The following is a 26,268-nucleotide window of genomic DNA, read 5'->3' on the forward strand; positions in this document are numbered from 1 at the left end:
GTGACAGCTCATTGTGTCATTCATAGCCAGATCCTCCCAGGAACATGTTGCTTCTCCATGCAAGTTTAATTCTTTCCTTCTCCAACATTTTTAGCCCCATTGTGCTGGTGAACAAAGCAGTTTGTGTCAGGCGAGCACACAGAGTGAAAATAGAAGCAATCATTTATTCATTGATTGCAACTTCAGAGGACTGAGAGGTAGTTGGGGAGTGGGAGCAACAAAGAGCGGGAGAGATTGACTGGCTGAATGATGACAGAGAAGAAGAAAAATAGTAGTTGATGTGTTGGAGAGCGGATCAAGAATGGTTAAATTGTCGAGTGAGCAAAAAGTAGACAGTTTTGCTTCAAATAGTAGATGTGATAAGTGAAAGAAATACCTTGTGGCTATTTTGTGGTAGAATAGTATAAAGCTTGTAAGTAAAAGAAGTGTTTAGCAGCAAATATAATGACCCAAATCATGTTACCTTTATAATGGTTATAGGCAAATAAGAAAATGCCTGAGTGTAGAAAAATATTTCCATGCTTTTAAGAAAAAGAGATGCACCTTGGGCCTAGGCAGGGACAAGAAATGACATTTCCAATTTATAAGAAGCTATGGACCAAATTAAAACAAATTTAACTAACATAAATAAGAAATTTAAGTTGTAACTTATCTCCTATTAGAATATGTGAGCATTTACTAGATTCCTGGGCTAGTCAAATACGTTTCTCTGCTGCCGCTCATCCTGTTTAGAAGTACAGTTATGCCTCACATTATAGGAACTGGTTTGTCTGCACTCTAAAAAATCATCTTGGTGTTAAGAGCAAGTTTTTTTTCCACATCCACTATTATTTCTAGTTCTTGAAAATCAAGTTTAGAGTTAGTTGCTAATAACTACCACCTAAGTTTTAGATGACATATGCTGATTGAAGTATTTTAATTTTCATAAATAACCAATTTAAATTGTTTGTAAAAAAAAAAAAAAAAAAATAGATATTTAAAGGAGCTATAAGTAATACTGACACCTAGTGGCTCAAATCAGTACAACAGCTTGCCCATCACAGCAATCTAATATGCCGTTTTTAAACGGTGTGTTGCTGTTGTGAACTTTTACTTACACAGAATAGGTCTGTGATGTTGTATTCTGTATTCTGGTCCTCTTCTCTTACTTGCTTCCCTGTTTGCAGGCTGCTGCTCTTTTGCCAAGATAAAATACCAAATGCTGCGCTCTGTGTTGGGAACTCTGGGAACTTTCATATGATTGGCTGAGGAACCAGGAAGTAATCACGCTGCTACACTCTGAACCGAAGTGGTTCCGGACCGTACCTCTAGGTTTGAAAGGAGAAAACTGTGACTAGGATATTGTTGATGGAGAGGACTGACTGTTTATAGGGAATGTTACTTCTATCCCAGGTGACGAATGAGAATGAGTTAGGTTGATTTTACAGTAAATATCTTACTTATAGCTCCTTTAAGTTTTAATTTAACCAAAAAAACGCTGTGAAATAGATGCTTGTATAATTTTTTGAAACAACCCAAGAGCCAGATTTCTCTGTTTTATTGACACGAATCATTACCCATCTCATTTCAGATACAACACAATTCCAGCAAAGCGCAAAAAGAGTGAAAAGCTTTTGTCTTTAGCAAGGGTATACGTACATTTAACAAACATTATCCTCCGCTAACAGTGGGGGGGATACATGGCATGAGATGGGACTATCCTTTTAATGTAAACCTCTCCCCCCTTCAGGCGCATGATGTGAGACGAAGATAAGGGAACCAGGTTCCCCTACCAACAATACATTACTTCATACATTCTGTTATTATTTTTTTTCTGACTTCATAGATCAATGAGCTAGCTAGATTTCTCCTACATAGTCCAATAAAATAAATACAAGGAGGCAAAACCAGTGCGAACGGTTAAAGTGGTACAAGAACATTTAAAATGGAGGCAAAGAAATTCAAGCAAATGAAACATACATTAAATAGGGACAAGCAGAGGGAAAACTAAAAGTATTCGCAAATCTTTGCAAATGTTTTTCCTTCTTCCAACTCCTTTCTCTTGTTTTGTAGAATCATACAGCAAAAGACATTCAGCAGAGCAGAGTGGAGATATAGAAAACAATCATGCAAAGAAAGCTTTTTCAACACATCATCACCAATACAGAAAAAAATTAAATAAAAAAACATTGCGATCAACAGTCAGTGCCTTCAGGTCTTTTAGTAGATGTTATTGTTGATTCTCTACAAACTTTAGATTTGCTACTGTACTCTGATAAAATGATATGACAGACTGCCTCCTCTAAGCTATCCAGTCCTGACTGGACTGACCTCCCACTTTTATCTGTAGGCCTTCGGGCATGGGGTGGGGATCCCACAGTTTATTACCAACAGTCCTTGTTCCATGACACCACCACCACCATCCCTACTGACAACAGAAAAGTCCATTTGGGAAGAGCTCGGCAAAAAAACTGGAGCTGCAGGAATGACCTTAGGTTGATATTTGCTTACGTATATAAAAAAGGCGTGATATTTTTCTTTTTTTATTGGCATCTGTTCTTACTATTTTAAGTATAATATATTTTCTAATTTTACAATCATTTTTTTCTAGTCAACAAATGATTAAAGAGTTTCATTCCAAAATAAAATGCCTCTAATATATTAACGGCAGCTATCAAAATAAAGTACACTAAAATAAAATCCAAACGTAACCGTGAGACATTTATTTACAAAGCTTTCTTTTTCCTTACATTGAAATTTTTTTGTTCTTGAGATAAATAATAGTTCAGTTTTTTTATGTAATAACATCTAATTTTGGAATGAAACACAATAATAGATTTGTATTCATATACACATTCAGTCCACTTTGCATTCATGGATAATGCAGTCTTTCAGAAGTTCTTTGTTTTAACAAGATGTTGTGGTTTGGTCTCTACTTTCAGATATTGAATAGAATTAGTTTTTTTTTTTCTCAAGAAAAAAAAACATTTATTCGTTTTTGCTGAATCCTCATCCATTACAGTTCCTCTGAGCGGATGACGTGAAACAGTGTCACGTTATACAGGACCTGGTGGCCATTGTTCCAGGCGTAGAGGGCCCGGTCACGAGGGTTGTAGTCTAGCATGGAGATATGCGAGTACTTATTCTGTAAGGGAATGTCAATATACTCATAAGTAGAGGAGTTGGTGGAGTAGGCGTAATAAACCTTGGTTCCTCCTGAGTATCCGTTTGTAACATAGAGCGTGCCGCAGATCATAAAAGACTCGCCAGCGCTCCGTTTGGGGTGGTTGGTGGTCCAACTCTTGATGATCTGCAGGGTGTTGGGGTTTAGCTTGCTGATGACAATATTGCCAGCATTCTGGTTGGTGGCGTAGACGGCCCACAGCCCCCCCTCGTCGACCATTAGGTCGATGTCTGAATGGCCTCCCCAGGCGTAGTGGTACGCGTTGTTGAAGCCGGCGTAATCGAGCTGCCGGGACTTGCTGATGGAGGAGGTGCGGAAGTCGAACTTGATGATGACGTGGCTCTGGAATTTGTTGAAGTAGATGGAGCCGTTGTAGACCACCTGACCTGTTCCTGACCACGGGTGGGGCAGCCGGTGGGATGTGAAGTTGTCTGACGTCATGAAGTCGTGTATGGACTTATACTCCCGAACGAAGCGGTTATTGTGGTAGCCATCCATGTACCAAACCTAAGCAGCATGAAAAGAAAAAAAGGGGGTTAGATTAAAATCCAGTAATGCCGCAGAACTCTATCTTAATGTTCCACTGTGTGGGACTTCAGAATCATGGAAGTAAAATAAATTAAGTCACATAAAGTTGTTTTGTTTTTTTGAGCAGACAAAGCTTTTGAAGTAAAACAGTCTCGATGACTGTCTCAACTGTGGCAAGTCAGGCCCTAAAGGGGATAATGCCCGCCATCCCTTCGTAGACTTGTTTCTGCTGCTTTTTACTCTGCTTATCGTTGTTGCCTTTGGTTGCAGCCATTCCAGAGTCTCTAATACCTTCTCAGTCTTGATGGAAGTGATACTGCTAAAAACCCCTTCACCACCTGCTGGTACCCTTGCTGCTGTGACAGATTCAAAATGCCAGCCAGGGGAGCAGGTCCCCTTGGAACAGGGTAAAACACACACGAGCAGAAAGGCAGGAGAGAAAACGAAGTTATGGACAACTTCCCACTTCTGCCATATATAAACTCAGTTGCACAATTTCACCCATTGCTGTGCAATTTCTGATATGTTCAGATCAAAATGTATTATTTTAATATTTAAAACGGTTGTCATGTACTTTAAAAAATACTTTTATTAGAAAACGTCTTAACCCTCAAGGTTTTATCTGGACAGGCTCCTTCCTATATTTCTGCTTTATAGAATATATTTCTAACAAAATAGTCTAAGAACTCCACAAATTCTTAGACTATTGTGTGCAGATTCATTATACGTAATAGGATTAAGAAATATTTAAATTACAGATTGGAATGCAACAAAATCTGTAAAAAGCAAAGGGGAATTAATGCAGCAAAACTCAAACACACTCAAAAGATGGTGCGCAGAGGAACACTTCAGAGTTTCCCAGTATCTCTGACATCATGGGATCTTTAAAAACTGCAAATATGCCAGGAAACCAACCTATTTCAATGAAAATCTTCCACTTCTCCCAAGCAGAGCAGCTTATTGTCCAGCCAGAACTATTACAGGCATTCTTTGTGGCTTCTTTGGCTACAAAGAAGATTCTGCTTCTAGTTCTTGTTTTTAAAAGTCCTAGAAGTTGTGTGCCCTATTACCAGTCCACTCACGGAAACGAACAGCTCTATTGCATCCTCATGAAACCAAAAATGATTCCGTCATGACTGCCGATAACAAGTGTATGTATACTTCTGATGGGAACTGTTTCTCCTGAGCCAAAAATAGCCCTGTCATGGAAAGAGAAAGCTGATTTAATTGGCTACAAAAACAATGCAGGTAAGATTAACCTAATGGCTATCACATCTCGCTCTATCTGAGAGTAGATCTTCCGTTTAGGAAAGATTAGCTGCTGCTTCAGAGTCACACAATTTTTTGAGGTGTAAATACTCAGGCAGAGAACAGACTTTGAATTCTAATGCCATCCTTCGCTTGTCAAAGATTTTAGAGCTGCAGCTAATTAGCAAATGCCAGCGCTGGCATATTTAAGAAACAACTCAATAGTTTCTGAAAACTGGAAAGGTTGGAGAATATTAGTTGGCTGCTGAAAGCTATTTTCATTTCAGAGCATGCTTAGCAGTCAATCAAATTGCTGATTTATTTAGTGTATTGACACATTTGCATCTCACAATAATAACATCAAAATCACAAAGGTATACTTATTTTCGATTTGAAAGATGCCAAAAAAAGGACAGATTCGGCATAGACCAATAACTAGTTTTAAGGCTTCCCAAGGTTTGTTATGGTTTTTAAAAGCTTTAACGTTTTTGGTGAAGACTGTTCGTATTGTTTAAGGTAATTTTAATGACATTCTAAAGAATCGCATTAACGTTACGCTGTTGAAAAGACAGCTGTGTCTGTGTATTGCACGCCTGCTTTTCCCTGTCTCATGACAAAGACAAAACCAGATGTGTGTTAGGTCGCAAAAGACACAAATGGTCAATAATTGTTGGATAATATAACTTTATGAAAGTTAATACAGTATTTTAGTCAAAGTAGGAATAAATGTTACTTAGATTAAAGCTGAGATATTATGGGCATTAGTTTATAGTATTTTTACTCAATGTTTTCATACCATTAGAAAATCATACAGTCCGTGTCGACAGAGGTTACAATAAAAGTAATTTAATGATATACATAATAAAAAACCTCATATAGCTAGTGTCCATTTGGAAGAGATTAGAAAAAATATGTTTGGCTTTTTAGTGGATAAATATATGCTAAATCCATACAAATTCTTAGAAACCTAAATTCATACAAATTCTTAGAAACCTTGAGAAAGTTTGGAATTTAATTTCCACATTCTCCATGCCTAGCTAAGTGTTGGGAGAACAAATCTGGACTTGAAAAACATTTGGCTTTCTAAAGTTCTCCATGTTCAATTTTGTAAAAATATGCATAAAAATCAAACTTATCGTACTTGACAAATATCTGTCAAAGAGCGAGGGATGTCTGATTTCTACTAGAACCAAAAAGACTTAAGTTTTTGTTAAGAGTCACTGACCTAATTGAAATATTATCACAAACCAACAAATATTAACATACTTTGAAATATTAACACATATTTCCTGAGTGTTTGGTAGAACTTCTTTTTAACTTGAATGATATGGGTCAAACATATTGGGTATCCTTCCATTAGCTTATCGCAATATTTTTGCAGGAGTTTTGGCCCCTTTCTCCTGACAGAAGTGGTAAATCTGAGTCAGGTTTGTAGGCACTTACATTTTTTGTGGGACTGAGATCAGTGATGGCCGTTATATACTACAGGATATTTGGAACCCCTATTTGTGGTCAGAATTTTCTTTCTGATGTTTTTAGATGTTGCTTACATATTCCCTCATAATGTTCTTCCTTGATGATATCATCTTTTTGATTTGCACTAATACCTCCTGCACTAAAACACCCACACAACATGGACTGCCACACCTGCACTTCACTATAAATGCTGCATTGAGACTTGCCAGCTTCTTCTTTTTTTCTCACAGGGAGTGGGTGTTTATGATTGAAAAAAAATGTTTCAATAGGTGAGGTTGACACCTTGAAGCATCTAAAGATTTTACCCAAGAGCAGATGACAGATGGGCAGTTGATTCCTCAATGGTGCCACATAAGTGAGTAATGTTGTAAATGTTTCTTTATAATACATGCACATTTGAAACTCCAATTAACTCAAATCTGTGCGTTTTTCATAAGATGGAAAGCCATGATATCTTCTTCAGGATTTTCCCAGATTTATAAAAGGCATATACACTTTTATTTTATCTAAAATATTATCCATCCCATTATTCTACAATTTAGCAAATATAAATAATATAAAATATGACTAGTAATACTTACTGACCTGAAACAGGAAAGTTTTAGTCTGATTTTATGTTAGACAGTGAGAAAATGTTCCTGTTTATACAGTGTAGGTAAACACCTGGTTTCAATGGTGTCATCTTTGTTCGTATGTATGATGGATTAGATTTAGACATGGAAGGCATGTAATTGTTGTTGGAATTTTTTAAGCTGTTTTCAGCATATTTTACATGAATTACAAATTTAATACTGAAATTTGGGTGCATAAAGTAGCCTATTGCATCAACTGTTTTTGCATGATATATCTTACCAGAAGCTTTGTGTGTGTGATTCTTTTTCAACAACGAGACTAGACATTTAGTTGCTGTAAGACTGTCAGAAAGACGTGTTTAAAACCCCCCTCATGTGTGCTCTACATACCCGGGTATCTCCCTCAGGTGCCAGTGGGTCCGTCATCCAGGAGCCAAACCTGGATCCAGACGTCTTGATGGTGAGTGGATCACTGATGCCCGTCAGTTTGCCGCAGGCTGCAAGTAAAGAAGTGAAATGGGAACATTTGCACCAATGCCCTCATCTGGGGTGTTTCAGCTTATTCAAACTTTATGAAAATGAGTCCCATGTTTTTTTTTTTGTTTTTTTTTTGTAAATAGAGATTATTCAGCCATTAGGGGGAGTATGGGGGTTCCTGTCTAGGTTGTTGCTACCTCGCCGCCTTTCCTCTTCCACGGTGTACTCTACAAAGAAGTGCTTTTTATTCAGCTCACATTTGCTAATGCCTGTTTTACCCTCAGAATGTGAATGTGTGAAGAAGTGAGGGAAATGAAAAATAGGAAAGGGAGAGGCTCTCTGTACTTCCCCTCTTGTGTGAACCATAAGGCGTCATGGTGTTAATTAGTGTTGATTGGGGTGTTAATGTAAATTTGACAAAAATAACGCTGGTCTTGTGTCCCTCCTGACGGAGCGCTGATTAATCCTCTCTATCTAATAAGCACAGGCAGAGATAAGACGGCTTCGTACATGTATTTGTCAGGCCATTGAGATCATAGCAAAGTGTTTTTTTTTTTTTTTTTTCAAATCCACGAGATGGAGTGAATCACTGTAACAAGCTAATTTAAAGTGCGACTCTGTGACGACTGCTCTTTTACGGGTTTCATTAAACTCTCCCTCTGCGAAGCGTTTCATCCTTTGGTCCATGATCTCTTATGTTCTTCACCAAAGTGAAATGTCACGCCACTTTGTAGTCATACAACCCAGGACGATTTTGTGCTTCCTCTGCTTATCTTACACTCTCTGCCACCTCTCTCACTATCCCATTCCAGCCTCTTACATAATGGGACCCGTGGCTTTGTGCTGGAGCGTCGGTGTGTCTCCGTGCACGGCATATGTCATACCCAGGAGAACGTGTGGGCATGGCACCTCGGCTGCAGCTGAGAGGCAAACACATGCTCACATGACTGTAAAGCTACTATTTCTACTGGGGGGCAGAGTCCCTTACATAACCCTTAGGGGGATTAAAGACTACACTAATACATTGGCCATTGATTTATTTATTTCTTTTCTATAATCGTGCATCTATCGTTATAAGTCCACAGCTATAGTGGGCAGCGCTGAAGGGTCTGCTTTCTGGAGATACGCACAGGACCTAATCCCCTTTTGGCCTGAATTTGCTCAGCCTGAATCAGAGTGCAAAGCAAAGTGGAAAACCAAATGAGGGCTGCAGCTGAGCCCACAAAAGCACCATCAGACTATCCATCAGAATGTTTTGCAGAGGCATTCATACTGCAATTTGTTTCACATTTGCCTTGGTACGGACGGAAATGTGTTGTACTGGGACCTCGTGTGGCAGACCAACACAAAGTAGTGCATATCTATTATGTAGAATGGAAATGATACAAGATACTTTTTTATGAATAAAGATAGGAAGAGTGTGGCATGCGATTGTGCTTTGCATATTTTTGGACTGCTTTTTTTTGCCTTAAGAAAAATCCAGCTCAGTCAGATTGGTCTGAACCATTTCATTGTAGCTTTGGCTGTATGTTTAGTACGGTTAGTACTGGAAGGTGAAAATCCAAACCTGTCTTTTGCAGCCTAAAGCACCTGATTGCCCAGTATTTAGCTCCATCCATCTTCCTATCACCTCCGAGGAGATTCCTTGGCTTTGCCTGATGTTGATACCACCATCTCATGGGGATGGTAATTTCTGGACCATGTGCTTTGTCATTTTGTTGCCATATAAAGTATTCCTGGTAGTATAGCACTCTTCCATAAAGGCCAGATTTGTGGAGTACGTAATTAAAGCTAGGGTCGGTGATTTTTCCGTGAGTTTCCCCAAGTCTCTTTTTGAATAACTGCGCAAGACTGGCTTGACTCGTTCTTCAGGGGGATCATGTTTTCAAAATCTTCTAAATCCACTCTGGTCTTATTACGTTCTACTGAGTCCTTCCTCTTCTTCTCATAAACATGAATGCAGTTTGCTTCATGCGTCTCTAAGCCATGTTTAAAGTATACAGTGAGAGCATTGGAGCTACAATGAATGGCTAACCGCTAACCTAACAGGATACATAAACACTAGAAGTGCGCATGCGCAGCCAGCATGCAGAAACTATGAAGGAACAAACACGGACATTGGCGATATGTAAGCATATCAGAATTATTGACTTGTGTGACAACCAATAGATACTTGAGGGGCAGAGGGGTATAAAATGTCTATGGGTGAGAGCAGGAACGAAACTCTAACCAATCCATGCCTTTTGGACCGAGGGGCATGGATTAGTTAGAGTTTTTACAGGCCTGCAGCTCCCCTAGAAAATGTTTTTTTCAACCTCCTTTTTGTGAATACATAATGTATTAACTACTTTCAAGATGGAAAGACCATTTTACCCAGTATTACAAAAAGTGTTTCTGAACAGGATTACCAACTATAGCCTTAATAGTAGTCCTGTCAACAGATTCTCCCACCTGAGCTTTGGATCTCTGCAGCTCCTCTCAGGGTACTATGGCCCTCTTGGCTGCTTCTCTGAATAATGTTCTTTTGGTAGATTTGCAGGTGTACCGTACTCTTTTTGTTTTTTGGATGATGGTTTGAAATGTGAGGTTGTTATAGTTTTATGACTTAACTTTGCACTGAAAATCTTACGGAGGCGGATAAGTATTTGATCTGATTTTCTGAGTTTGCCTGCTCTTAAAAACAAAAGCACCGTCTCTAAATTGTATGCTGTCCGAATTTGAATCTGGAAAAGAAAGAATATCAACTCATCATTTGTGTGTTTTATGTTGGTTTGTATGTCATTTAAGAGAAATAATGATTTGATCCGCTGCAAACAACAAGAGTTTCCACTCAATGCTCTCATATAAATAAGTTATGTGCCCGTGTTCATTCAAATCACTCAGTTTAGAATTTACAGACCTCAACGTATTACATGTGTGAAGCCCACCAGTCCAAAGAATACTTTTTTTTCCATTACCAACACGGACAGGCAAAGAGCCGTCAGAGTTAGGACATCAGAGTCAAGATAGTTGATCTGCAAAGGCTATAATGAGCTCCAAAAAAATCAGCTAGACACATTGTGAAAACGTGATAGCTTTTGGAGAGGTTATTGGTGAATGGAAGAAATATACATGGACTTTTAGTCACCTTTTGTTTGGAGCTCAATACAAGGTCTTGGTTCAAGGGGTGAGAATGATAATGAGAAAGTTGAGGGATGAAGCCCATACGTAAACAGGAGGAGCCTGTTGTTGATCTAAAAGGCAGCTGGAACCAGCAAGAATAGTTTATAATGTATAATGGAGTGAAATACTGCATTCCCCCAGTAAATAAGGTAGATGTGCAGCAAGTTGCTGCAGTTAATTCGCGACCAAAATCTGTTTGGATTGATTCAATCTCACATGTTTGAGGCAAGAGAATGGCTGAGAACGACTCTAGGAAAACACCGTCAACCAAAGAGGTAGTGACCTCATGCTCTGGAGCTTTTTTTTTTTCTCTCTGAAGGGTTCAGAGTGACTTCACTCACTGCCAATTAACATGTCATTTACTGAGAGATTCAGGAGGAGAGTACAAACGATTGGTCACAGATGAGTCTCCAAGCATGGCGATCACCCAAGATGCGCCGCCAAGACGATGACAGCGCCTAAAGAAAAGGCGAGTTAAGGTCACGTAGAGACCTCTGCCCAACAGAAAATCTGAAGAGCAAGCCAGGCAATAACGTTACCAAGCAACAGCTGTGAAACTTAGAGAGTCTTGTAAAGAGGAGCGGGTCAAAAGTCATATGTGAAAAGGTGATGATCAGCTACAGAAAATGTCTCTCGGCCAAGTTTTAAGTTGTGCTTTGTTGGAGGCTGAAATAATAGTTTCACTCGAATACATGCAAAACATTTTTTTTTTTACTTTTATTTGAAGGATCTTTTTTTTAATGTTCTACTGATCCGTGTGTTTGCATCGGAATGTAATCACTATCAGTAATTACAGAGATTGTGCTTTTGTTTGTGCTGGCGATGGTCAGAGGGTCCAGAGGCGCCAGTGTATGCCAGCCTCGTCTCTGTCAGTCTGCCCCAGGGCAGCTGTGGTTACTAACAGCTCACCACCGTCAGGGTGTGAACGTGCATGTAAATGGGTGAATGACTGTAGTGTGAAGCGCTTTGGAGTCGTCTGACTAGTTAAAGCACTGTACAAGTACAAGCCATTTACTATTTTGTAAGAGAGCCTTACAAACACAACAAGCAAGGGTTCAAATCCGTATTTCCTCTTTATTTATTAATGAGGGGACTTTCAGTTGCACCTGATTTCATTATGGAGTATCAAAGGGGGGACGAATGCAAATGCACATAACACTTGTTAGAATATAATTTGTAAAGAAAAATAATAAAAATCATATTTTTTTTTCCACTTCCAAGTTATTCACTGTGTTATGTTTGTCTGTGACATAAAATCTAAATGAAATACATTAACAGGTTTAGATTTTGTACTCTTTAACACCGTTATCTCAGTGATATAAAATGATCAGCTGGAAATAGTTTATATGGCAAGGTTTTGTCATGACAGAATTTAGTGTAGATTTCAAATAAAGCGCTGTGACATGTAGGTTTTATTTTACACCATATGGTATTAACCGATAATATACAGTTGTGGTCAAAAGTGTACATACACTTGTAAAAAAAATCATAATGTTATGGCTGTCTTGAGTCTTCAATAAGTTCTACAACTCTTATTTTTCTGTGATAGAGTGATCGGAACACATACATGTTTGTCACAAAAAACAGTCATAAAGTTTGGTTCTTTCATAAATTTATTATGGGTCTGCTGAAAATGTCACCAAATCTGCTGGGTCAAAAATATACATACAGCAACAAAATTTGTCAACTTTGGTGATGTAGCGAGTTGTGTCAATCAAATTAGCTTCATGTCATGGCCTCTTCACTTCTTCTAAGTGATTCTGATTGACTACAGCTGTTGACTTCTCATGAGCCCATTTAAATAGGGCTCATTTGACCCAGTGATTAGACTCAGCTACAAAAGCTACAATGGGAAAGTCAAAGGAACTCAGTGTGGATCTGAAAAAGCGAATTATTGACTTGAACAAGTCAGGGAAGTCACTTGGAGCCATTTCAAAGCAGCTACAGGTCCCAAGAGCAACTGTGCAGACAATTATACGCAAGTATAAAGTGCATGGAACAGTTGTGTCACTGCCACGATCAGGAAGAAAACGCAAGCTATCACATGCTGCCGAGAGGAGATTGGTCAGGATGGTCAAGAGTCAACCAAGAATCACCAAGAAGCAGGTCTGCAAGGATTTGGAAGCTGATGGAACACAGGTGTCAGTCTCCACAGTCAAGCGTGTTTTACATCGGCATGGACTGAGAGGCTGCCGTGCAAGAAAGAAGCCCTTGCTCCAGAAAAGGCACCTTATGACTCGGCTGAAGTTTGCTGCTGATCACATGGACAAAGATAAAACCTTCTGGAGGAAAGTTCTCTGGTCAGACGAAACAAAAATTGAGCTGTTTGGCCACAACACCCAGCAATATGTTTGGAGGAGAAAAGGTGAGGCCTTTAATCCCAGGAACACCATGCCTACTGTCAAGCATGGTGGTGGTAGTATTATGCTCTGGGGATGTTTTGCTGCCAGTGGAACTGGTTCTTTGCAGAAAGTAAATGGGATAATGAAGAAGGAGGATTACCTCCAAATTCTGCAGGAAAACTTAAAACCATCAGCCCGAAGGTTGGGTCTTGGGCGCAGTTGGGTGTTCCAACAAGACAATGACCCAAAACACACATCAAAAGTGGTAAAGGAATGGCTAAACCAGGCTAGAATTAAGGTTTTAGAATGGCCTTCCCAAAGTCCTGACTTAAACCCCATTGAGAACATGTGGACAGTGCTAAAGAAACAGGTTCATGCAAGAAAACCATCACATTTAGCTGAACTGCACCAATTCTGTCAAGAAGAGTGGTCAAACATTCGACCTGAAGCTTGCCAGGACCTTGTGGATGGCTACCAAAAGCGCCTAGTTGCCGTGAAAATGGCCAAGGGACATGTAACCAAATACTAATGTTGCTGTATGTATATTTTTGACCCAGCAGATTTGGTGACATTTTCAGCAGACCCATAATAAATTTATGAAAGAACCAAACTTTATGACTGTTTTTTGTGACAAACATGTATGTGTTCCGATCACTCTATCACAGAAAAATAAGAGTTGTAGAACTTATTGAAGACTCAAGACAGCCATAACATTATGATTTTTTTTACAAGTGTATGTACACTTTTGACCACAACTGTATCTTGTTTGAATGTTCTTTTGTTCCCACAATTTAGTCTGTTTAGTTGCAGAAATATTCAGCGTTCGGTTATTTACAGCCCAAATAGAGAAGAGACTAAACTGCCGTAAAGCAGGCAGCGTAGGCATTTCTGCTCCTCCACCCATTAGTGTTTTTTTCTGCGTGCAGGACCTCCATTCGCCTGGAGCTCTACGTGCATCCACATTGCAGGGGCATAGCAACGGGAGATTTATTTATTTGATTATTGCCCAGCAAGCTGGCATGTCCACTTGATCGATGGCCATTGTGTCCCGACAGCCGCGGGGCCGTTTGTCTCTCTGGCACAAAACAGCTTGAAGGACAGCTCAGTAGAGACTCTATTTACTCTCATTCACTTTTCCTGCTCTTTTTCACTTTCTCCATTCCATTACCACCCCTCCAACAGTCCTTCCTGTCTATCACTCAGAGGTGAAATTTGTGCCGCTCCCCTGCCTCCGTTTTTTTTTTCTCTCCCCTGTTGTTCGGATGCAAATGTGGCCAGTGACCTTGGCCGGTTTAATCTCCGTATAGCTGCATGGCTGCCGGAGTGTATTTTTTCGTGCACTATGCATGACAGCTTTAGCAAGCATGTGAAGATGAAAAGGATAGCCACCCTCTGTTCTGCCTAAGCCAGTGTCTCGCTGGGTGACCTCGCCTTTATCTCCTCTGATCTCGCACACGCTGTCGTTCCATCCCGCAGGTCCCAGCTCCCTTGTCTTCAGCTGCCTAACCACAGACGCGAGGAGCGGCGCGTTCAACCAACTGGGAGTGGAAACACGCAAAGGTTCCCGGCCTCATGCCGGTTGTGGGTTGAAGGTGGCTTCAACCCACAAACGATTGTGAAAAAAAAAAATTATTTACTTCCTTATAGATTTTTTTTCTCCTTTTTGTATTCACATTTGAATGTTTCAACTCATCAAAAGAAGTAAAAACAAATAGCTATTTTGAAATAATACCTTATTAAGGTAAAAAGCTATCCAAAGCCCTGTGAGAAAAAAATAATTGCCTACTAAACCTGGTAACTGTTTGTGCCACCCTGGGAGGCAACAGCTGACATTTCAACAGTCAACAGCATTTACAGGAACTCGCAATGAATCATTTACTTAACTGTGGATGAATTGTGGCCTATTTTGTTTTTTTACCCAGTCACATTGGAGCCTTTTTAAAGCAGTGCATAAACGTCTTATTTATATTGAAGTCCAGACTTTGACTATGCCCCTCGAGAATTTTCTGTTTGCTTTATGAGCCATTAAGAGATGGGCTAGCTGGTGTGCTTTCAATCATTGTCCTCCTCCGTAACCTCTGTGAAGTTCAACTAGAGATCAAAAAATTGATGGTTGGATATTCTCCAATAGGATTATCTGCTAAAAAGCAGAACTCATAGATCCATCTGTCATGAGAACCTGCCAAGGTCCTGATGTAGTAAAACAGCCCTGAACTATCACCTTACCTCCACCAAGTTTGACGGTAGGTATAATGGTCCTTTTCTGAAACGCTGTGTTAGTTTTACACCAGATGTAGCGGGACGCACACCTCCAAAAAGCTTCCACTTTTTAGAAAAAACATTTTGTAAGAAGTCTTGGAGATGATCAAGATACTTTTTGTGTTTAAGCAGCAGGTTTTTTTTGTTGTTTTTTTTTGCCTTAGATTGCTCCAAAGGATGTCACTTTTGCAAAGTTTCTTACTGCTGAATCATGAACACAGACCTCAACTGAAATAAGTGAGGCATACAGTGCTTTGGATTTTGTTCTAAGTTATTTTTGGACCTCCTGTGTAATTTGTCAATGAGCTCTTGGACTATTAGTGGTAGGCTAGCCACTCCTGGGAAGGTTCACCACAATGCAATACTATCTCCATTTGTGGATAATAGCTCTCACTGTTGTTCTCTGCAATCCCAAAACCTGAGAAATGACTTTAGAATCCTTTCCAGACAAATTGATTAAAAAGACTGCTTTTTTTAACCTCTTTAGATCAAAGCACAGTCTGCTGCTTTTTGAGATCTTTTTGTCTATTTCGAACCACCCGACAGACTCTATTTAAGCAATGTGTTGATTCCTCTGGTCTGGAAGTCACTAGGGGTAGGTGGGCCTAGTGAAATTGAACTAAAATGTGGTTTATCTTATTAAACTCATGATCAAACAAAGAGGGAGATATATATGTTCACACAGGGACAGACTGGTTTAGACAGCTTTTTTGAATTATAAAAACTTGATTTTTGTATTTACTTGTGCAATGCGTATCTCATACTAAACTCTGTATGATGACATTAAATGTTTAAGGAGCAGGTAAAAATACTTCACTACAATGTAAAATGACACAAAAAGCATTCAGCGAGCTGGATTGAGTCAACAGAAGGCATTGTGGCCGAAATACTTATTATTATTTTTTTTTTTGAAGTCCCCTCTGTCATCTTGCACCGTGAATTATTCCAAACAGGGACACAATATACCCGCGATATGCTGAGTGTCTCTGCTCATGTGATATATCTTAGTCACCATGTGGGTGTGCATCTATTAGCACCGTGCGCTCTGACAGAGGTGTGAACAGACTGAGGAAGGGGCTAAAAGCAAAGATAAAACTGTGATCAGTACTTGTGAGGTGAATACACGTGAGCCGCGCAGCTGTCTTTATGTGCATATTCTTGTGTGCCACTTCGAGGCCGCTGTCGTGTCTAATTATGCCATTTGGAGATGGGTGCTGCAATGAAGCTAACCAGATTTCACATGCTGAAGAACACATATGTAGGTAGGCTAAAAGGAGGCACTCTACCAATGTCAGGATACCGCATGATATTTATGATAACATCAAAAAAGGACTGGGAAACGCTTTTGCTGGAAAAGATGGGTGGAAACCCTTCAAATAAATCTATTTTGTTTTTTTCTGTAGCATAATTTCCCATTAAAAAGTTTAGAAACCTTTGATTTGAGTACATTTATGCACTATGGAAAAAAACAATGTATATAAATAATTCATTTTGATGAATTCACCAGTGGCACAATTGTTTGCATCCATGCTACCGGTACATTGCACTGCTTTACCAATAAAGCAGCATATATACACTCACCGGCCACTTTATTAGGTACCCCATGCTAGTAACGGGTTGGACCCCCTTTTGCCTTTAGAACTGCCTCAATTCTTCGTGGCATAGATTCAACAAGGTGCTGGAAGCATTCCTCAGGGAGTTTGGTCCATATTGACATGATGGCATCACACAGTTGCCGCAGATTTGTCAGCTGCACATCCATGATGCGAATCTCCCGTTCCACCACATCCCAAAGATGCTCTATTGGATTGAGATCTGGTGACTGTGGAGGCCATTTGAGTACAGCGAACTCATTGTCATGTTCAAGAAACCAGTCTGAGATGATTCCAGCTTTATGACATGGTGCATTATCCTGCTGAAAGTAGCCATCAGAAGTTGGGTACATTGTGGTCATAAAGGGATGGACATGGTCAGCAACAATACTCAGGTAGGCTGTGGCGTTGCAACGATGCTCAATTGGTACGAAGGGGCCCAAAGAGTGCCAATAAAATATTCCCCACACCAAGACACCACCATAACCAGCCTGAACCGTTGATACAAGGCAGGATGGATCCATGCTTTCATGTTGTAGACGCCAAATTCTGACCCTACTATCCGACTGTCGCAGCAGAAATCGAGACTCATCAGACCAGGCAACGTTTTTCCAATCTTCTATTGTCCAATTTCGATGAGCTTGTGCAAATTGTAGCCTCAGTTTCCTGTTCTTAGCTGAAAGGAGTGGCACCCGGTGTGGTTTTCTGTTGCTGTAGCCCATCTGCCTCAAAGTTCGACGTACTGTGCGTTCAGAGATGCTCTTCTGCCCACCTTGGTTGTAACGGGTGGTTATTTGAGTCACTGTTGCCCTTCTATCAGCTCGAACCAGTCTGGCCATTCTCCTCTGACCTCTGGCATCAACAAGGCATTTCCGCCCACAGAACTGCCGCTCACTGGATGTTTTTTTCTTTTTCGGACCATTCTCTGTAAACCCTAGAGATGGTTGTGCGTGAAAATTCCAGTAGATTAGCAGTTTCTGAAATACTCAGACCAGCCCTTCTGGTACCAACAATCATGCCACGTTCAAAGTCACTCAAATCACCTTTCTTCCACATACTGATGCTTGGTTTGAACTGCGGGAGATTCTCTTGACCATGTCTACATGCCTAAATGCACTGAGTTGCCGCCATGTGATTGGCTGCTTAGAAATTAAGTGTTAACGAGCAGTTGGACAGGTGTACCTAATAAAGTGGCCGGTGAGTGTAGTCCTCTAAGTATAACATGTCACAAACTTAGAGCTTACAGAGAGATGGGATATGCAACTATTGCTTTTTGCACAGCCTATCTAGATCCTCCAGAGTCCAGAGTGTCTTATGCACTCTTGTCTTCACCTCACCCTGCAGAATTTCAGAAAAATTTAGGTCTTTGGACTGAAAGGGCCATGATAGAAGACTGATTAACCAGGCACAAAATCAGCCTTCTGTGTTGATTTGCCCATATGTATTGGCTCATGATTCTGCCGAAAAAGACCTAATGATGATCCACTCTGCACTTACTAGTGCACCAGAACTGTATCAGTTGGTATTTGAAGAAGTCTCTGAGGGAAAACCTCTAACAGGGTTTTTAGGGCCTTTGGGTAAGGCACCCGCCCGCAGCACCATAGATCATCCACCGTACTCAACAGCGGGAAAGAGGTTCCTTCTATTATATTGATTGTTACTTTCACATCAAAGCCATCCAGGGTGTTTCTTCAAACAACCGCTTGGCATATCGATATCATCTAATAGCATCTAATGGTTGCTTTCAAGACTTGATAGCCCTGTGATACCACTCTTACCTGTAGCTCTCAACCAGTGAGCCTTAATGGTTTTGTATGTCTCTCATCTTCCAGCTCTCTGTGAATGGTGGCAATGTAAATATGAAATGTGTCTGCGAGTCAGGTTGTATTTATACCTTAAGGATACAAAAAGCCATGGATAGTAAAAGTTTCAGGTTCTGATAAACTTAAAAAGGTAAAGTATGAGTTCTAAAAAAAATAACATTGAAAAGGGATTATTAAAGCTGCAAACAATTGTGTCACAGGGGATTTTGTTAAAAACATTTTATACAAAAAGGATTTTCATTCCCCCACTACATGATTTTTATCTGATTAGATGGTTATTTATGAATTTGTTTGTTGTGAACTACAGCAATAAAAGCTACATTTATTTCCTTTACTTCAAGAAGTTTTTCTCTGAGTCATATCAGGGATCTGGAAGAATGTATTTTTTTATGTTGCAGCATGTAACTCAAGCTAAATCCAAATGTTTAAATATTTGATATACATGATACAGATTTTGGAAAAGATATGGAAAAACTTAAATAACTATGGAACCTATTAGTTTGGCCATCTTCAAAATGCAATAAAGCATACAAGAAAGACAGTTGTGATGAAGTGTAACCAAAACTATGTATAGTATGTATAGTAAAAATATAGGAATATTGTTCTTAGTGTCCAGTGCAAACAGTTGTCTACTAAGCTCTTATGCCATCATTCATTTCTTTATATTTTGCATCTAAGTATCATTATTTTTTCCAAATCTTTTAGTGAGTTCTCAAACAGCTTTTCTTCAGGACTACTGGAGATTTCTCAAAGTTATTCTTTAAACCTAGGCTGCTGTTTCATAATTTTTTACAGGCCATATTCTGGACAAAGTATTATTTTTCTTCATTCGGCTACAAAACTCCTTTGGGTATAAAAAAGCTTCTAAACCTCAGTAACTTACCACTGTTCTCACTATAACTTCAATAAAACAAACAAATCAGAACCAATTGTTTTAAGTTTTGGTTTTGTTTTTTGACACTTTTTTACTAGAAGCCTGTGAGAAAGAGAATTTGACTCTCTTTTACTTCAAATCCTTAAAAGATTATAAAAGTAACACAGGCAGAAATTAGGATGCCTATGTACAACAAGGAGATTGCAAAAGCATTTGATCTTTTATGTATGTTATTTTTTAATTTTTTTTTTCAATTTTATGAGATGTATTTTAGATACTGGCCATATGCTGCATTTTTTATGCTTTACACTTCTTCTTTTGCCTGCACTTATTCTTATATTTTTAAGACCAGATGTCAAATTCTCGATATAAAATCATCAACAAAAAATCATTTAAAACTAGAAGCCAACATTAAAATATTACAGGAAAGTGTAGCTGCGTTAAAGGGGTGGTTTAAAATCTTTTGAACAGTTTTATATATGAAGATGTTGCATTTCAGGGGGGGTGGAAGGAATCAACCCACGCACAATATCCCCTTGTGTTCTGCATCGTGTATATGCCTGAACATAGATTGCTAGGCTAGTTATGACATACGTATGTGTGCATGCACATGTTTGGAGAAAAGTGTGTGCCAAAGACTTTCTGTGCCTACCTAATTTTTGCATGCATGCTCGCAGTCTCTCCTCAAGATTTGACACTCTGTTGTGGAGCTCCTCGTAGTCATAGGCCCCCATCTCTTCTTGTAGCTCGCTTAGAACTGACGTCAGATTTCGGACCTCCTCCTTAAATTGCAATACCAATTTGGCATCGGCTTTGTACTCCTCCAACACTGGTATCAACGGCCTAAGCTCCTCCATTTTCGCCTTTATGGCCTGAAAGGATTAGAATAAGCTCGGTTGAGTGTCAAGCGCGACAAAAGGAGACCCGTTGTCCAGAAAGGAAAGAAAGGAAAAGAAAAACACCTGTCTGAGCCTGACTACTCTAACTCTGCCCTACTCCTTCACTGATTGTGTTCGGTGTTCTTGTGTCAAGTGTACAGCCGTGTTTTTTTTTTTTTTTTTTTTATTTGTTTTTACCGCTAATTTGTCTTTGCAGGTGTGTCTCTGAGTGAACAAACCCGAAGAATACTCTCCACCCGCGAGTATTCTCCAGAGTAGGGGGCGCCCCCCTGCCCCCCGGTGGCGAGCAGCCATTTAAATAAAAGCAAGCCCTCGGTACACGGACAACAATTGGGAAAGCTCTTTATTGGTCATCAACGTTCAAAATGCAACATCGTATTAAGGGTTACATGCTTTACATGTCACACACAACAAAGTGTCTCGAATTTTTACGTCTAGAGTTTTACGTAAAGAGTTGCTGATTAACCAAATATGCATAGACAAAAAGCCAAAAAAATGACTAACACCAATTAATAATAATAATAATAATAATAATAATAATAATAATAATAATAATAATAATAATGTATTTACGCCAGCAAAAAGCTTTTGAGATGGAAAACGTTGACAGCAGTAACATGCAGGAATAGATCAGTAGGGGGTTGGTCTGGGAGAAGGGTGAGGGGGGGGGGTGTCTTAATCGTAATGATGCTAAGGGTAAATTAACTGTTTGATGCCCAAACACTCTCAGTACTGTGGCGCAGTTCAGGGGGAATCTGGAATTGACCTGCCTCTTCTTCCCTGTGGCTCTCTTTACATGTCTTAAAGTTAGCCCTGCAAGCAAGAAAATGACAGACCGTTGACAGGGGCTAGAGCTTTCTAACCTGACTCAAGAGACACACAAAGGCACACACATATTTAGTACAATGCACTTATACCTGTTGCAGTGAATTGCGCACATGCATTGAACATTGTTGCGTGAGGTGTTTGCTATGCATGCGTACATGACAGGAAGAGACACCAGCCGCAAGACAGATGGTATGAAACAGAAGCTGTTTAAGATTCAATGTTTAAGCTAAAGACGCAGCAAAACTCTATGCTGTATGGATGTGCACATAACCTAATTCCTTGTCTATATTTAACAGAATGCCTGCTTGGGGTGCAACAGAATCTCAAGCCTGGAGCGGAATATTGTTCGCCTGCGTTGAGAGTCTGTCTAACAAAGAATTATCCAGTTTCTATCAGCATGTGATTTAATTTGGTAGAGTCAATTTATGTGAGTTTTATGCTTAATGGGGCATAGTCACGTACTATGACTTTGCAAATTATTACACCAGTAGCTCATTCTGGTTGCATGAAAAGGTTTTCCAATTAAATTATGGAGCCCTGCTGGCTTATAATATTTTATTTATGTGTTTTACACCTAGTTTTTGTTCTATGTTTTAGTAAACAAAGAACTTTTGTGTTAATTTACTTCAACAAGACCATGTGACCCGTATGATTTTGCACATGCGTGCGATGAGTAAACAAGGAGAAACAATGGAGCTGAGCGAGTCAGCAACATCGAGCAGCGGTCACTCTACATCTAGTTGGTCTTCGGCCATAGATGCGCCAATTGTCGCCATCTTGTTTCCTGATAGTTCCGTGGTACTACCGGCCCAATGTTGTTAATGTCTGCTGATCGTGCCTGATGCAATATTCTTTTCACTCTCAAAAAAAGACGAAGTAAACACAATCAGGATGAACACTGGGGGTATATTTATATAAGATGACTATATGTATTTTTGTTTGCTTTTTATGGTCAAAACACGTGACGAGGCCCCTTTAAGCTTTGCATCCTGTATCCTTGTTTAAGGCTCTTAGTTTAAAAGAAGAAAGAAAGTGTTTTTTTAGGGCTCAGATCAAATTGTTAGTCGCGCTGGGTAATTGCAACTAATAAAGTGCTTCCAATGTGATCGTCGGTGTGTGTTGAGCCTGCATTAGTTGTGTACATATGCACCCTTGGCTGTGTGGTGGTCTGAGGCAAATTGTTTTTTTTTTCCATAAGTTGAGCACGCAAAACGTGCCATAGTCAAATCTGGACTTGGTTATTCTGTACTCGTTGGAGGCTCTAAAACTTTGGGTATAATTTGCAAAACCTTTACTCAATTTGTAAAAAGAGAGAAACAATATATTTTTTTCTTCTCTCCAATATCTCGCTATAATCTAATGTATTCTTTCTGAAGCCAATATCAGTTTCTTATCGCGTTCTCTCATTAGCTGGATGTATCGCTACACCCTTAATATGAAATACTTGAAAGGCATTACTCATCCAAATTAGCTTTATCAACAATCTTTTAATAAGGGTAAGATTATGGTTTCTTAGAAGCTGGTTAACATAAAACTGTTAGTCAATGTTCTTATAGGCATTGTTGGAATTTCAATTGTTTCCAATCCTTTGTATTGAAAAACTGTTAAAATATGAAGTGTCAAGTGGGTATTTCTTTCACAACTGCTTCTTCCTGCATTTTTTATAGCCAAGGGCTTACCTTGGTACTGTATACTTGAGCAAACACGTTTCGATGAGCTTCCATTGATTTTAATGTCATGGGTTTAGCCGCAAAGCCAGACAGGGCTGAAGCCCCATTTGGTTTTAGGCCAACTGACAGGGAGAGCTCAATAATTTAAAGGTGTTGAGTTGAGCTGGATTGAACTTAAGCAAAAAAGGCAGAGATAGAAAGGGCTTGTCTAAAACATATTTATCCTGAAGCAATTCTGTTTTTATCTGTTTAATGAGACATGAATGTCACATTTTGGAATATGCACTACAATGATTGGGATGATTTTATGCTCGTTCTACAGACGGACAACACAGAATGGGTTAGGATGTCAACAACGAGTGAGACGGCATCAATGAAGGCATGGTGGCGGAATGGGCGGCTGCAGAAGTTGCTCCATACCTTGTATTGCTTAGCAATGTTCTGCTTGTGGTTCTCCTCCACCTGCCTGAACTTGGTCTCCAGGCCACGGAGCTGGACCTCCATCTTCTCTACGTACTGAAGGTCCCTCTGGGTGCGCTGGTCCAGCACCTGGATGGACTGGGTCATGTTCTGGACCTGGGGATCCAGTGAGCACACATGCAGGCTGAGTCACTAAAAAAAAAAAATGTCTCTCATTCTTTCCCCAACCCAAACAATCGTTTAGACGTGTTTGCTGTTGGGGGGGGGGGGGCAACAGACTTTCAATATGTTGTTTTGGCATGGCATTGGTTTCACAGTGATTCACAAAGTCTGACATCGGGCCAAATAGTCAGGGGCCTCAGAAGTGAAGAATGCATATGTAATGTGCAATGTTCTACTTGGCAAACTCCTTAAGGTACGAGGGGTCTGTTGATGTCGGCTCCTGTGAATTAGCCCATCTACATTATCTTGATTAGCTTATTTACCATATTTTTTGTGTCCTAGCTCCCGGCCTGGGTGTTGAGCTGTGTTGCATCATTAGATATGTTTCTCTGGTTACATGCAGCACAACATAAACTCAACGTTCAACAGCCTCCCATGATAACTTAAGTTTCCAGGGAGCTCATTAGAGGCATGATTTCTATTCTTGTCCCATATTCGGCGAGGTGACTGGGGGACCGTCTCTTTGTGTGTGTGTGTGTGTGTGTGTGTGTGTGTGCGAAAAAAGGATTAAAAAAAAAAAAAAATGGTTACCCTGGGTATTGTGAGACATTGATTGCTGTTGCCAGGTATTTAACCAAGCAATTACCTTCTCCAGCAGCTGCCTCAGTTGTTTGGTGCGGGCATCCCGCGAGCACATGGACTGCTGGGGCGCCACCACAGTGCAGACACACCTCCCTTCGCTATCCTGGGCGGAACTGTAGACCTGCCACGACTCCTCTGGGTTTGCTGGCAACACCTTCACATAATAGGTAGGGAGGGGGGTGGGGGGGCAGAAATAAAAATGGTAAATGGCAGAAAATTGCATATAATTTTTTTAATTCTTGAAAAAAATCATAGTAATAATAAACTGTGTTGTTGTGTGCAATATGTATCAGCACCTGGACCTTGCACGTGGTTATTTGCCATGAATGGACTAAACGTATATACAGTGCTTTACCAGTCATAGCGACCACTCGGAGCGTTTTACACTAGAGCCACATTCCCCCATTCACTCACACACACATTCCTACACCGGTACACACACCGGTAGGCAACTTGGAGATAAGTGCCTTGCCCAGGGCCACATTGACATGAGACAAGTTGAAGCCGGAATCAAACCCACAATCTTCCGATTACGAGATGACTACCTATCCACTGATGTCCTGCAGATACCTCAGAGTGAGGATTTGAAACCTATTGGCCGCTAAAGCACATGGTTACCATGGAAACTAGACATAGACTTGACCACAGACATCGTTGACCAAGAAAGTTAGAACGACTGCTCTAGCAAATCTTCCTGCTGCTTTGGAGTCAAGAAATAATTGCAGGTGTTGACCCCCCCCCCCCCCCCCCCTCTCTCTCTCTCTCTCTTCACCCACAGTGCTGTTTGGTCTTCAGACATCTGAAGGAGATCCTCTACACAAGACAATGTTTCATTGTATTCTTTTGACGTATATAACATGCATCTAAATTACTTCTCAGTTGTTATGTAAAACATTTTAGAGAAGAAATCCCAAAGCTTCTCCTGTCATTTTAAAGGCAGCTTGAGGTACAAGGTAACGCTGTGACTGCTTGGGGCTCCCTGATGTCCTAGTGGCCCCAAGTGCACATGAACTTACACAAGACGTCTTTACAAATGCACTAGATGTATGAAGGAAGACATTCATAATTTCACAGTTACAATAACAGAATTGGCGCTAACTTAATTCTATGGTCTGCTTGTGTCAGAACTGGGTTTACTGTGACTGTGAGTAGATAAATAATCCATTTTTTTTTTACTATAAATGCACCAATCAATAACCAGAACTCAGAATCAGCCAATCTTTCCTTCACTGGCTCTGAGCCACAATCGACAGGTCAGGAAAAGTCTGAGAAAAATCTGCATTCAGTCTAGATGTGTTTGTTTGGGTCACAGCTCTGCAACTCAAGAATCATGACGTTAGTGTTTTTTTTTTTTTTTTTATCAATCACATGACACCTCACAAATCAATATGCTATGCTGCTGTTGGGATAAGAGAAAAGGGTTGGCATTTATAAGGCATTCACTACTGACAGCTCCCTTTTTAATCCCGCCAGAGAGGTGTTGATAAAACAAAATGGAATAAGGCTACAATAGAGGACTTCCTCATCACTAAAGAAAAAACTATTGGAGATACATTAATCAGGCTGCTGTTTCCTTGCTGGAGATAGTGGTAACCATCAAAGCATATCATCAGAAACTTATACCTAATATACATTAAACTGAAAAGGGAGATCAAAGTAAGGGCTGTTGATTTACGTTTACAGATAGAAAATCATGGGGATTCCTACTTTTGGTGTACTAATGATCAAAACAGATTCTGTTAAATATCTAAGCTGCTGATCACCCATCTAACCCGATCAAGGGATTGTAAAGATCCCTAGGAAGGAATTTTCTATAAACATTACATGCAAAGACACCCGGAAAACAAGAGAGGGTGAAAGCGATTCCAACCCCCCTCAAAATTAAGAAAAAATAAAACAAAATAAAAATCCGCCTCCCTCATGCATATCATGATAATCACTTACTTAATAAATGCTAAAATTAAGAGAGGAGATGACAAACATCATCGAGTGAAAATGCCCACCAACTCATGCCTCTTTCATTTTTGCTTCCTTTGATTGCATGCCCCTGTTCAATATCACCCTCTTACGCTGACCCCTCCCCATTACATGACTACAGCCAAATGCATTTTCAGAGTTGATGTACTACCGA

General features: G+C 39.9%; 1 protein-coding gene across 2 annotated transcripts in view; it reads right to left on the minus strand.

The window, feature by feature from the left end:
- Nucleotides 1-1,521: 1,521 nt before the first annotated feature.
- olfm1b (olfactomedin 1b) overlaps nucleotides 1,522-26,268 on the minus strand; it is a 34,429-nt gene continuing 9,682 nt past the window's right edge. For both annotated transcript variants that reach the window (XM_012866215.3, XM_012866214.3), the window contains exons 2-6: nucleotides 24,142-24,291; nucleotides 23,334-23,489; nucleotides 20,169-20,388; nucleotides 7,378-7,484; nucleotides 1,522-3,670 (exon numbers count right to left, since the gene is read on the minus strand). In XM_012866215.3, the coding sequence (XP_012721669.1) occupies nucleotides 2,996-3,670; nucleotides 7,378-7,484; nucleotides 20,169-20,388; nucleotides 23,334-23,489; nucleotides 24,142-24,291 (1,308 nt within the window). In that variant the 3' untranslated portion in view covers nucleotides 1,522-2,995. The remainder of the gene's footprint in view (nucleotides 3,671-7,377; nucleotides 7,485-20,168; nucleotides 20,389-23,333; nucleotides 23,490-24,141; nucleotides 24,292-26,268) is intronic.

Source organism: Fundulus heteroclitus, chromosome 8, assembly GCF_011125445.2.
Source record: "Fundulus heteroclitus isolate FHET01 chromosome 8, MU-UCD_Fhet_4.1, whole genome shotgun sequence".
Lineage (NCBI taxonomy): Eukaryota > Metazoa > Chordata > Actinopteri > Cyprinodontiformes > Fundulidae > Fundulus > Fundulus heteroclitus.